Source organism: Sparus aurata, chromosome 20 (genome assembly GCF_900880675.1).
Source record: "Sparus aurata chromosome 20, fSpaAur1.1, whole genome shotgun sequence".
Taxonomy (NCBI): Eukaryota; Metazoa; Chordata; class Actinopteri; order Spariformes; family Sparidae; genus Sparus; species Sparus aurata.
Window position 1 is genome coordinate 17,969,089 of NC_044206.1, and position 14,307 is coordinate 17,983,395.

Here is a 14,307-nt window from a genome sequence, read left to right on the forward strand (position 1 = left end):
CTTAGCATAAGGGGAAATGATTCAAATGACCAAACAAAATATGTATACAATAAATGTATTCAGTTGCCGGGATATCTATTGAAGTTTACATGCTGACCAGCTAGCCTATAGCCTTTTTATACATGGAAGAGGCAACAGTCTGCTCTCCCAGTCTGGGCAGAGTCATCAAATACAATCGCTAGCTGCACCGTTAGCTGAGCTTACCAGATTGCGACAGCTACAGTTAGCTATGTTTTGAGCAGGATTTTGACAGGTGGCTGATTCTTGCAAACCCATCTTTAAACCAGATATAAAGCATAAATTAGTGGGGTGCTGTAAGATAGTTAGCTTTGGACGGAGTCAGGCTTGCCGTTTCCCGTTTTTGTGCTAAGCTAAGCTACCTGACTGCCGCTAGCTGCTGCTTCATATCTCTCTCTCACACACACACACACACACACACACACACAGACACACGAGTGGTATCAACCCTCTTATCCAAGTCTCCCAAGTGCTTTTCCCCAAAGATAAGAATTGTATTCTTAATGTGGGTTTTTCAGAGCCTCATCATTCGTACAAATGTTTATTTTATCTCGCAGATAAATCTAAAAGCTGTAAATATGATTAACTATTCCCTACACTTGCGTCAAACCGCCGCAGCTGATATACTACATGAAATAAAACAGAAACAGGCGCAACCTGTTAGATGCCTCCGTATGTGCCAAACAACCAGTTAAGGCTGTGTGATAAATCTGTTTTATTCAGTGTTGCGACTCTTCAGAACATGCAGAGGTTCAGCCAGTGACTCATGCAATCCCCCCCCCCCCCCCCCCCACTTTACAAATCATTAATTACACATCTCTACGATTCAATCAGGCAGTATTTATATTTCAATCATACCACTTGATACGGAGCACTCAGACCCCCACACGAGCCAGCCACAGGTTTCAACCAATCCTCCTCCGCTCTGAATAAACAGTGCGCTTTGCAGGGAGCGCTGCAGATAAACAAACGAGCCTACCGACGAGCCACACTGCCTCTTCAACATCACTTCATAGCATGTAAGCTGCTCAGGAAAGCCAAAGCGCCAGAGAAATGCTCATAAAAAAAGCCTTAGAGTCAGACAATACAGAGGAAAAGCGCAGTACGTCACCCGACTCAAAATCATACGGTAACGCTGGAGCTTCCAGGCGTACACCAAAAGCAATCAATCCCACATCAAAAATATACTTGATGGGACACAGCTGAGGGATATGGCGGGGTTGACTCCTGCCGCCAGAGCTCAAAGCGCCTGTGTGTGATCCCCCCGCTCTGAACAGAGCCGACTCTCATTGTGCAGAGAGGATTTGTGGAGGGGAGAATTGCCTGTGAGTCACCACCTCTCTCCTCTTTGTTGCATCTGGAGGTGAGTGGGCAGGTCAACCTTGTACTCCGAGATCTTTTGATTCAGTCGGGAGTGTCCCTTCACACAAGCACAACAGGGAGGAGGACATACTGTTTCTTTTTCTTTTTCATTACTTTGTGCGCTGGCATGGCTAAAAAAGATAATTAGAAATGCTCTCCGGCTCGACTTAAATAACTGTACGATTTTTAGGATATACGCTGTGAAATAACTGCGGAGTAAAAACGAGGCAGAATCTCTTCCCGAGTTCCATAAAAGGAGGCTAAGTTTTCAGGAATACTGTGCTCCCGCTGCCCAGATCTATTCTGAGTCCTCGCCACACACCAAAAGCATCGCTGTTGCCATACTTTTGTGACTGCCACAAGCAAAAACTAAAAAAAAAAAAAAACTTCCACATTGCGAATAACCACTGAAAACTCTGGCATCTTACGTGTGAGACGAGGAGCGATCTGAGCCCCGGGATCCTTTTCTTTGCTGCTTGTTTTCCGCCATGGTCCAAAAGGAGTGTGAGAACTTGGCATCACATCCAAAAAAGAAAATCTTCCCTCTTTTTGAGATGCCCTTGCCCACCCCCAGTCACTGGGAAACACCCCTCGCGGGAGCTCAAAGTGCCCGGCTGCTTGGCATGGGGAGCAACAGAAAAAAACTTGAGGAGTGTTCAAACAGCGTCCTCCTCGTATCTCCTGCGTGATGTGAGGGAGTAGATTCACGCAGGAGACTCGAGTCTCTACGGAGGGGACCGGGGGAAGTAGTGGTACATCTGGCAGCCAGATGGCCAAAGTTCAGCTCCCTTTCACAGGGACAGGCTGCGCACAAAGGCGACACAGTTGGCTCTTGTACTGTACAGCGAGCATACGGAGGGAACATGCCGGAATGATAACGGAGTCAAAATGTATCAAAATCACTTATCGAGCAAAAATGCCAAGTATGTCCAGAATCTCATACGTGAGGCTGGTCTGCGTCTCTGTGTTTTATAGAACTGATTATTTCATATTTTGGGGTTTTGGACTAGGAGTCGACTGACATGGCTTTTTTTAGGGCTGATACCAATTATCAGAAGGAGTCTGAAAACCGATATCTGGAACCGATATTCATACAAACTGTTCTTCTTCTATTCCTAAATATAGATTTCAGGTACTTTACATGAACATTTCCATTTTCTGCTACTTTATACTTCCGCCTCCTCTCCAAATTGATACATGTATCAATGTTATGCTGATATTATCAGCAATCCGACAGAAATATCACGGACACCCATAATCGGAAAATGCTGAATATTGGCCCGGATAATCGTTCTACCCCTATTTAGGACTGTTGGTCAGACATAAAGACACGATTTGAAGACGTCAATTTGAGCTTTGGGAACTTGGTGACCTTTTTTTCCACTTTTCTTGGCATTAAATTGACTAAACAAAGGAAACTATCTTTCTCAATCTCAATATTGCAGTTTCAAGATTAAAATGTACATTATATTTAAGCAGTATTTACAGAAAATTGTTTTAAAAATATAAATAATTCACTCTAGATCCACTATAGATCTAATGCCAATATCAGGAGCTGAGTGCATCAAGACAAGATTCCCACACCTTCTTAAACATCAAATTCAATAACTTTTTAAAGTTAGTTCACAGTCCCTATTCCCTCAAAATCAAGGACCCAGCGCATCATGGGTTGAGGCATTGATCAAGGATAATTACTATAAGAACACAGAGGATTGAAGAAGCCTACACCAATGTCAGATATAGATATTTGTTGGGTCCGGATTTTTATTAGGATCTGCATCAAACTGTACTAACTCACAGATACCAGCCACCTAAATGTACCCGTTTTTTCCCCCCAAATCAAGATCCATGTGTTAATTCTTGAGAAATTACCATTCTGGGCCAAGACCCAGCCTCAATCCAAATTTCGTCATTGTTTGATTGTTGTGCCATGGGCTTAATACTGCTGACGAACCAATCCACCAACCAACCAACAGATAGGCGCGAAGAAATAACCTCCTTTGCCGAGGCACAAAATGTATTCAGTCGTGCACTGTCAACGACCGATGTCTATTTCTGTCAGTTCGGTGCCGTTAAACCAAAACAGAGGAAGAGGCCATGACGAGATGACAACCAAAAGCACCAGTCAAATTTAAAATGAACTATAATCGCTCCCCTGAGTTCATCCCTGATGAATGTGGAAAAAGTGACGGAGATATTTGAATCTGTTCCGTGTATTAATACTCATCGTTCCCCGGTGGAGCAGAAACTTCAGTGGATTTATCGATACAATAACCTTTCCGCCTTGGCCATGTGTTGAAACTTTGTTGAGAGGTTCTGAGTTCTTTTTTCAGATTTCTAATGTTTCCACTCAGATATAAAACAGGTGAATGGAAAGGACCCAACTGTCTGCTCTTTATTTAAGACATCTATGGCGTGTCTGTTCTGGCAGAGGGATCCATCATCGTTGCTCTTCCTGAAGTTTCTTCTTTTTTTCCCTCCCCATTAAATCAGTACGTTTAGGGAGTTTTTACTGATCCAAACCGCAGGTCTAATGATAGAGGTTGTACAGATTGTAAAGCCGCTTGAAGCCCTTTGAAACAAATTTAGACCCGACCTGAAATAATCTAACTGTAAGGCAAGGGATCTGTCTGTCTGTCTGTTACCCGTATATCTCGAGAACTGTTCATCTGATATGCATCACAGGTGGCAGGTTTGTGGTTGAGGGCCAAAGGAAGTGCAGTGTAACATTTCATTCATGTAAATACATTTTGAATAAACAGTGAATAAACACAGTGTGCAGCAGCAGCAGCAGCGGCGGTGTGGCTTCGCTGCCCTGCAGACTCGAGCTGGGCTGATCCCTCTCACGTGACCTCACGGGGAAGCAGCCGTAAACCAAAGGGAGATTAAGCGAGGCGCAACAACTTGCACCGAGAAACAGACATTAAGTTTTCTGTCAACACCAGTATGCTAGCTGACGTTAGCCTCTAGGGCTTGAATGTTAATCAGCTGCTCCTGGATGCCTCTCCCGTTGCTTGGTTTCAGAAAGAAACGATTTAATCATCCAGATTCTACATTGCAATTATCAAACATGTTGGATATTATCGGGGCGGCCCTTCGATGAGTCTTGGAGCAGTTCAGGAGGCTTAAGACTGGATCTCTAAAGCCCTCAAATTACCAGATAATATGTCCCAGACTGCATTTGCCGTGCAGTAATAGCAGTGAGAAAAGAAACAACTGCAGCCCGAGTGTCATGTCTTCTGCTTTAGTAAAACTGCAACACTAAGTTCAGTGCGAAACATAATAGATATGTCTTCTGCGTGTCCTTGGCTTCCTATTTGGACTGAAAACAGAGCGTACAGTCTCTGTGCATTCCTCACAGTAAAGAGCATGTACATAGCAAGCTCTTTTCATCACTGCCACTTTAAGGACATTTAATCAGTAGGTTTCCTTTGCCCACCACCACAGTCATGCATGATAATATGCGCGTCCCTCTGTGAGGCTCAGTCGAAGGGCCATGAAACACTCTGACAGCAGATTCTCCCCCCTTATCCTCATAAGAACTTCCTACATCTTAACCGATGTGATGTTGTTATTTGCGAAACGTGTTAAAATGATCTAACTGACGCTTCCTGACTGCGACCTCACCGCCCTCCAAAGGAAACGTGACATCATTAATGCTGCAGCTCGCTCACTGAGAACTAGACCATCATAAACCCCCTGCTCCTGTCTTACCTTACACTCTGTCACCTCCGCTGCAAGACCATGGCGCGCGCACACACACAAACACACACTTCGATACGGAAGTTCGGGCTGCATACAACCTCAGCCGCACTGATTTTCAGCCCGGGCAGGCCTGGTGTAGCGGGCGTGCAGCTGGGGCGGAGGCCTGAGTAGAAATAGCCCTCAGTCATAAACATCCTCCTGGAGATCCAATCAAGGCAACTCATCAGAGAGGCTGTTTATCCCACATGTCGACCAGAGCAGCGAGCGGCCAATAAAATGACAAGACAAACTCTGGTGTCCTCTGCAGGAACACATAAACCCCAGACAAAGACGAGATGATCTTGAGTTCACCTTTTCTGTGTTTTTCTACACTGGCCAGCCGGGTCGCGAGCAGCCAGTTGGGCACTAGTATTTAAATCCACCGACTGCACGGCGAGAATAAGACCATGGAAACTGGAGCCTCCTGCCAGCCTACCAGCATCGCTCCATTCAGGTCCGCCCCATTTAAATTCAGCCGGTGTCCCAACTTTGCTGTAGCAACGTCTTCAGACAAAAGGGTCTGAGTGCAGACAGGAAGGAGCGTGCAGCTGCAGGATGCATCTGTTGGTGGCCCCGAGGAAGGATGCAGAGCGCTCTTCATTCACGAGAGATGCGAAGGGGGTTCAAGGGAGATGGGTATCGCTTCGCAACGCTTCAGGAGATCTTTCAACGCGGCTTCCCATATCGAGACGGAGAGGGGGAGCCTGAGAGAGCGTCGTGCACGAACCACAAAAAGAAGTCAAAGTTCAGTGCTACTTGCTTACTTGGCAGCGTCTCCCCATCCTATTCAGGGATCCCGGGCATTTCTGGTCTCCGAGGAAGCCGCTCGGTTCAGTCTGCCAATGTTGTGTTTGAGAGACTGCTGGCTGCACAAAAACCACATAATGAAAAGGCGGCATAATATGAATGCATCACTTCAGAAAGCAGCGCCACATATATCTGCCTCGGATGTCATTTGATTTCGGCGTGATCAAATCGGAGCCTTGTGTGTAACAATGCTGCCCAATCATCACAGGATACCAGACCGCCACACCATTCATCGCGACCCAGTCACACCCCCCTCCACCCCCCAAAGGCAAAGGAAGCGTGTGCACACCTTGACAGGAAACGCTTACTTGTACCCTCCGATACTTCCTCCCTGCAGCTGTACACATATTTCACCAATGAGGTGAAGGGTTACATACAGGCGTGATTCCACAGGACATTGCTAGTTCCTGAGCTAAATATCAGTGGTGCTCGGAAATGAGCTCAGCGCTTCCTCTGCAGAAAATCTTTTCTGTTTTTTACCCCCCCTCCCTGTCAACCGTTCCAAAGACCTCATTGTGTGAGTTTGTGTCAACTTTACAGCTCTGACGTTTGTTTTTTCATCCAGGATAAATCGCCCTGGCCAGAGAGAGGCTGTGGCGAAGAGGAAAGCCATGCATTCACGCATTGTTCAGGGATGCAATTTTTCAAAATCTGATCAAACCATGGACAGATGATAGTGCAGATTAACAGACTGCGTGCACAGTTTTCTTTTCCCCGTTAAAGCAACAAATCTATGGGGACAAAACAAACCATGTTACAGCCATGAATAAGACATAAATCACGTGAATAACCTTTAGCCTTCCACATTCCTGCTTTCATCACAGCTTGACGCTGAGCTGCTAAAAAGGGTGCGCAAATCTATTTTTTGAACCCTGCCTGTAATTTATTTCACTCCAAGATGGCAATTTTATCCCCCTATGATTTCCAGGCTGCAGTAATTTGCCTTTTCTTTTTTTTTTTTTTTCTCTCTTTCACCAAACCCCAGCGCCTGACCACAATATTCTGCCGGCACTGCCAGGGTGGCTTACAGTAGTTTTTTCATTTGTCAAACCCCTGGGAGGAACGTCTCCAACGGACCAATTTGTTAGCATGTTTGGTTTCGCTTGCCACTCAGACTGAAACGGAAAACTACACTGTGTCTGTATGTGTGTGTGTGTGTGTGTGTGTGTGTGTATGCAAACACATCCTGACTGACTTTTGCAGCTGCATTTTCTAAGTTGGCGTGGGAAGCCAGAATCCTGTCAAACAGGCACTGGGTCCTCCTGTTTAATGGAATGGAGAGCTGATAAACACTTCAGAGGAGAGCGCAGGCATCACATGCCGGGAAGAATGTAATCCATGTAGCTATGTGGACATCAGACATGACCAGTGTTGGAAAAGAATGTGTGGCTTTTATATTCCACGACAGATCAAGATAAATATTAGTTTCAGACATTCAGATTGTTTTGTTTTAAATCAGAAATCTAAAACAAAAAAAAAAGAATCACACATATTTCCTTTTGGTTCACACCGATGTCATTTCTAGCGACCACAAGCTCGCGACAGGACGCGCGTATCGTAACGCAAAAGTACCACAACTGTACCTGACATTCAGCTGATCAGTCCTCCATCCGAGAGGTGCTCAAGTCTCTAAGGAACGCAATGAAAAAAAAAGAAAAAACAGACAACAGGCGGTTAAAAATAACCAAAATGACAGCTCTCTCCCGACAGGCAGCGGCACCAGCCTCAGTCAGACATCCTCCTCTGGCATCTCTCTCTCAGTGATCTGTGAGGCAATCTGTCCCTGCCTGCTGATCGCACTACTGCAGACGGCAACGGCGGTCTTGCATCATTAAGGCGTCCTTATAAAGCGAGTCAATGAATGTGTCCTTTAGTGAGGACAGATCCCAGACAGGCACTCAGCAGAGCAGAGCAGAGCAGGAGGAGGGAGGAGGAGGAGGAGGAGGAGAGAGGAGGGAGGTGAGGGACACAGCTCTCTTCATCAGGGTGCTCCTTACTTGCTGTTACTTTTTTTTTATTTTCGCATGCGTCCCCTGTGCATGAGGTGCAGGGCTGCTCGCACATGCTGGCATTTGTGTGGATGTGTAAAGAGGATGTGGGGGCGGAACCCAGAGGAGGCTTACTCATCATTCGCTCCACTATCCAATCACCACCGGAGGCTCCTGGCAGCACAATGCCTCCCACACACGGCAGACCTTTTAACAAATGTGTCAAAGACAGAAATTAAACCTTCGCTTATCAAGCCAATCAAGCCGTTCGCCCCTCGCCGACGTGATGTAGGGTGGCGATCAGTAATGACATCACATATGCCTAATTCACTGCGATGCTGTAATCACTCTGCTCATTAGTGGTTAACACATGCCATGTTGAAAGGCAAACAAGGCTTACAGCTGGGCAAATACTTAGATTTAAGCTTCAGCTGCGAGGGGATGTGTGCTCGACCTCTCTTGGTCGTAACCCTGAGGTCAGACCATCTCGAGTGTCCCATTTCATGCCGCAGGGCTGCACGAAGCAGGGACAAAGCCGACAGAATACCTGCCTTTCGACCACGACTCCATCAAGCCCGTCTTCAGAGTGCCCGCCTGCGAGGAGGAAAAAAAACTCCCTCACAGGAGCGTGTCGCAAGACGATGTCTAATTCGGGCTTATTTGCAAAAAAAAAAAGTGGCGAGCAGGATTTCGAGATATGGATGTAAAAATCTGCTGCTGCCACACCTGTTCCTTCCTTCCTGCAGCAGCGCGGGCCGCGACTCTGATGTTTCTCGCAAGCACAATGTGAAACGAGACCCCTCCCAGAGGCTTTTGAAAAAAAAAAAAAAAACCTCAGGCCAGGAATGAATCAATCAAGAGATCGTGAATCATGAATCAGAGCCGAATATCAAGGAGCAAAGCAGCTGTCCACCAACAGTTATGGAAGGTGATTAAGTACATTTACTCAAGTACTTTTCAAAGTTTAGGTACTATTTTCTGTTACGTTATACTTCCACTCCTCTCCAGTTTGGAGACAAATATTGTACTTTTACTCCATTACAGTTAGTCAACAACTTTAATTACAAGTTGCATCAGAGCCAAAATAGTGCATGTATATATCTATACGAGTACATTTACTAAAAGAAAGTTACTTTTGGTATTTCAATACATAGACTTTTACTCAAGCATTACTCATATGAATAACGTTTACTTCGACCAAAGTAATATTTCAGCACCCCATCTTTACTTTTACTCATGTATGACTATGAGGTGCATTTAACATCGCTGTCTAGTAGAGGTACGGCTGCACCATTGATGATTAATCTGTTGCTTAATTTCTCATTAATCGTTAAAATTAAAGTGGTTTGGTCTCTAAAATATCAGAAAATGGTGAAAAAACGTCAAGATGGCCTCCTCAGATGTCTTGTTTTATGCACAACCCAGAGGTGTCCAGTTGACTGTCGTGAAGGAGTGAAGAAACCAGAAAATATTCACATTTGAGAAGCTTTTACAGACACACTTTTGACTTTTTTGATGTAAGAGATTATCAAAATAGTCGACAACTGATTTAAAAGTTGAGTGATTAATCGCTGCCGTTCTGCTAGTAGTCGTCACTGAAAGATACAGAATTTAAAAAGGGAAATAAGGCACCAAAAAAGCTGCTGAATGACACATTGGGTTTCTCTGACAGGTTAATTTCCGTCAATTTGAAGTGCGCGGATGTTCTCCGACAGACCAAAGGAAAACTTCCTCTCTGTTAAACGTTCCACGATGGAAAAAAAGCATCCAGCTAACATCACCTGTCTTGTCCAAACACTTTCTCAGCTCTGGTGTCTGCCTTAAGTCACAGACAGCAGAGGAAAATATTACACCTGAGACAAAGTTCATCTCCGAGGAGTGTGGAGACATTATTGGAATGTCATTGTTTTTCCTTTCCAGCTATATTAGAAACAAACGACAGGGAGATCGGCCAAAGGGGGCCACGTTTTAAGAGATATTAAATATTCTGGAGCGCTTTAATGTACTCCGGTGATCAAATATGACACCTTGTGGTAAAAACAATCCACTGCACTGAGGCGTGTACACAAGATCTCCCGTCACTGAGACACAGATGTTCATTATCTTATGACAACCTTATCAAACAGGTGCTTACAAGATAATCTGGAACAACGTTACGGATACGAGGGTGTAAGGATAGAGGGTGTTGTTCAGCGTACAGATTGTTAAGCCTCCCATGTGGCTGAATAATGATTTGGGGCTATATGAATAAATATGACTTGATTATACAATTTTAAAGGCTAATTAATTAAAAGCAAAAAGACTCAAATTTAGAAAGAAAATCAGGTATTTCTCATATATTTTAAGGCAACCCTGCATTTTTAGGGGGTTAAACCTGCCTAAATATTCCCCAAACCAAACAGTGCCCGCGTTTTGAGTTCCTACAACTCATAAACAGTTAGTAATAAAGTGACATTTCACAAGTTAAGCCTGGGAGGAGCAGTGTTTCTGATCTCTTATCAGGAACAAACAGCTCAATCATTTATGATCCAGGTCTCCAGTAATGGGGGAGTTTCAAGCTCTCGCTCTTGATTAATTGGGATGTCCAGCAGGTTTGATCTGCACTCCCGCTTGTCAGGAGGCAGTTTCTGTCGGACATCTAACCCCCCGGGGATGTAAAGGTAAAGTGATATGAGGAGACTGATCCTAGCTGCACGGGTTCAAAATTATATATATATATATATATATATATATATATATATATATATATATATATATATATATATATATATATATATATATATATATATATATATATATATATATATACATACATATATACATACATATATACAACCTTTTTTTTTTTTTTTTTTTTTTAAATCGAACAAAAGGGCCGGGACTGCAGATCATCAAAGCATAACATTATGTGCTTTGTCTTACTGCCTCTGTGCACACAATTAACATTACACCTAATGGGAAGTATGAACTTGTCTCGGTACATTACATGAAGGTTGATCATGAGTGCAGTCCGTTCAGAGTATGAACAGATTAAGTTTTATATGTTTTAATAAGATATTTGTATTTTTTATATATACACATGTCGGCTGTAACATTGTATAACTCGGCATGCAAGTTAATTTTTTTGATTTCTGGGAACAATACGTGCGACAAAAGAAGTTTAAGCCTCCGTTGACTATCTTTTCAGAGCTTTCTGTACCATCTCTCAGTCTTCTGTAGTGAGGAGGCGAGTGAGTGGATCTTTAAGTTGAAACGATTATGTGTTCAGCGCGGACGAATCTTACAATAAATTACAAAACACATTAAAGCAAGCGAACTGCTTGCAGATATGGACACAGACGTTCTACGAAAGTGCTGAAATGTGACTTTGATAATGTCGGACATCAGCGGTTTTCACACACAAAAGTTTCAAGGTACACTTGTATTCATATCTCGATAATGTGTTATATATTCAATAACTGAAGAAATAACTGAAGCTCTTCTCTGAGGAAAATTAGGTCCCGAGACTCACTAGGTTGAAGCTAGAAAGGTGGCAGGGTCCGCCACATGTAAACAAAGTAAAAAACATTATCAAAAAGTATGAAGGTGCGTTGTCCTTTAAAGGTCAGTTTGTTTATTCAGTCATGAAAACAAAGAGAGTTTGTTTATTTAGTCATAAAATTAAGATCTTGCTCTTCTTCCCTAAAAACTACATACCGCACCTTTAATGCATCCAAAGCACTGATATAAACCTGGTAAATTACGAACTCATTTGTTTCCTGTCTTGCATTTGTACTGTGCACAAACGCGCAAACATTTTATTGTTTGAATGTGTTGCAGGTTTCACGCGAGTGTCTCACAACAGGCTGTAAACGAGAAATAAAAGCATCAATTAACTTTTTATCTCAGCATGTGTTCGCCCCTGTTGGTTTAGCTGATAATGAGCACAATCTGCAGGACAGGTCATAGTTGGTCAGATGCACAATACACCGCAGGCATGGAGAGTGTGTGTGAGTGTCGGGGGGGCTGCCAAGCACATGTGTGCCCCATCAAGCTCACAAATAACCTCGCATCATGATGAAAATATCCTTTTTCCTCGGCTGCAAATATCCACAATGCAACGATCAACTCAAAGACGCCGTGTTCAGAGCGTTATCATCCAAGCAAACGACGCGACTGTGAACTTTTTTTTTCCTCAGTCCGCCGTGTCTCGTCCAACAGCAGCCGTAAACTTTAAAGCTACTCACCATTTCAGCACACGGCGGGTGAAGAAAACATGATTTCAGGACGATACAAACATGCTTCTTCACAGCTCGGCTCGGTGTCCTCTGCTGGCTGTACGAGCTGAGGAGGATGTGCGCCGCTTTCTCTTCACAGCGCCGGAGAAAACGTCCATTGATATATATATATTTTTTAAGCTCCTTTCTCGGGAAATTTACGAGGAAAAGGATTTCGCTATGTGGATAAAGACGGGAGAGCGCATGCGCAGTCTGCGGTGCGGTCATCCTCGGATGCGCTGAGCTGGTTTCTCTCTCCGGTTATTCTCATCTGAAGCTGAACTAAAACACTCTTTATTCGGCTGTGCGACACTGTGTGGCCCAAATATCAATTGTCCAACACATTAAACTTTACAACATTATAAGAATATTCATATTATAGGAAAAATAATGCTATACAAGTGTGGTTAAAGTTGCTAACATTTCAGTTAATGGTCCATAAGAAGCTACAAAAGTGTGTGAAGAATGTATGCAGTGTTGTAAAATGCACCCACAAGTCCTACTTGACTAATAGTAAAGACATACTGTGGCAAAAGTGAAAAAAAAGTAAAATATTACTTGAGTAAAAGTCTTAAAGTAGGCCAATCTGATGTTTAATGTAAAAGTAAAGGCAGAACATACACAGTGATGGATGTAACTGAGTACATTTACTCAACTACTCTATTTAAAGACACTTTATTTGAGTGTTCACGTGTTCTGTTACTTTATACTTCTACTCTACATTTTTGAGACAAGTGTCTTACCCTCTCTACTAACCACATCCTTCTGTGATGACTTTAGTTACTAGTTACTTTGCAGACACACACACACACACACACACACACACATTGATTTTGATTATTAGCAAAATGCTGAATATCGGATCCAAAAATCGTCCAGGCTGATAATCAGTCAACAAATATATGTAAATATATGAATAATGCCCAAAGCAACCTTCAACCTTCAAAGGAACTAGTAACTAAAGTCATTACTTACATGTAGTTGAGTAAAAAGTACAACATTGGCCTCTAAAATGTAGCTAAGGGGAAGTTTAAAGTAGCGTAAAAAAGGGGAATACTCAAAAAGTAACTTCAAATTTAACTTAAGTAGGCTACTGCATTTGAGTAAATGTACTTAGTTACATGCAATCACTGGGGGTGTATGGACTTTAGAAGGGAATTTTAGGGGAGTTAAAATATCATAAACAGAGATGAGATGTCATCATTTGGCTCTGATGCCGAATGCAACCTTCAAAGTAACTAGTAACTAAAGTCATTACATAAGTGTACTTGAGTAAAAAGCGCAATATAGGCCTCTAAAATGTAGTTAAGTGGAAGTTGAAAGTATCAAAAAAAGTGAATATTCAATTGAACTTAAGTACTGTATTTGAATAAATGTACTTAGTTACATTTAATCACTGGGTGTTTGCACATTATAAGTGAACCTTAGTGGAACTGAAATGTGAAAAAGACAAATAAGATATGTGAGTGGAAGTTTAAAGTATCAAAAAAAAGGGGGATTGCTCAAATAAAGTACTTCCAAATTGAACTTGATTAAACGTGCTTGGTTACATCCAGCGTGTGTGCACATTATAGGGAGGAGAACCTTGGGGAAATTAATTATGACAAAGAGATAAGGTGACTGTTTCCTGTTTCCACATGTCTGAGCTCAGTGCAGAGTTTTTATTGACCTCATGTGGTGTCGTGGTGCTCCTCTCCTTATCTCGGATTGCATCTTTTTTTTTTTTATCTCAATATACTTGCGCAAAGCCGTGAATGCAAACAAAGCCGCACAGCAGATGTTTTAAAAATAGAAGATGAACTGCACAGGAGGGCCCCTGTGTTTGTATAAAAGTCATGTGCAACCCCGAGAGCAAGAAACATTTAGTGCTGATTCCTGCGTCAGCCCTGTGGGTTTGTGCGTAAAAGCTTGTGATGTTGGGAAAGCCTAACAATTAGTGTAAGACAAATAGCTGAAACAATTAATCCAAGGGGGGGGGGGGGGGGGGAATCAGGCTGCAAGGGTGAAAAAAAAGCGCTCCTTGTAAACACGCACCCAGGCGCCCTCATTACCACCTGAATGGATGATGAGCTGTCAGGTAACAAGTCTTGAGGACGCATGTCAATTTCCTTTAATGTTCTCGGCTACTTGTT

At 43.1% G+C, this 14,307-nt stretch overlaps 1 protein-coding gene across 6 annotated transcripts in view; it reads right to left on the reverse strand.

Annotated features, from left to right (window-relative positions):
• Positions 1–12,381, reverse strand: part of pald1a (phosphatase domain containing paladin 1a) — a 56,265-nt gene extending 43,884 nt beyond the window's left edge. Inside the window, exon 1 of one of the 6 annotated variants that reach the window (XM_030399987.1) lies at positions 12,146–12,381. Coding sequence is in view for 1 of the 6 variants with exons in the window: in XM_030399985.1 (XP_030255845.1) it covers positions 1,809–1,870 (62 nt within the window). In the remaining 5 variants the exon portion in view is untranslated. Of the gene's footprint in view, positions 1–876; positions 1,300–1,808; positions 2,089–5,094; positions 5,409–5,436; positions 5,611–7,514; positions 8,003–12,145 lie in introns of those variants that run through there. The other 5 variants (XM_030399986.1, XM_030399988.1, XM_030399989.1 and 2 more) reach the window with 5 other exon arrangements.
• Between the last annotated feature and the right edge of the window lie 1,926 nt (positions 12,382–14,307).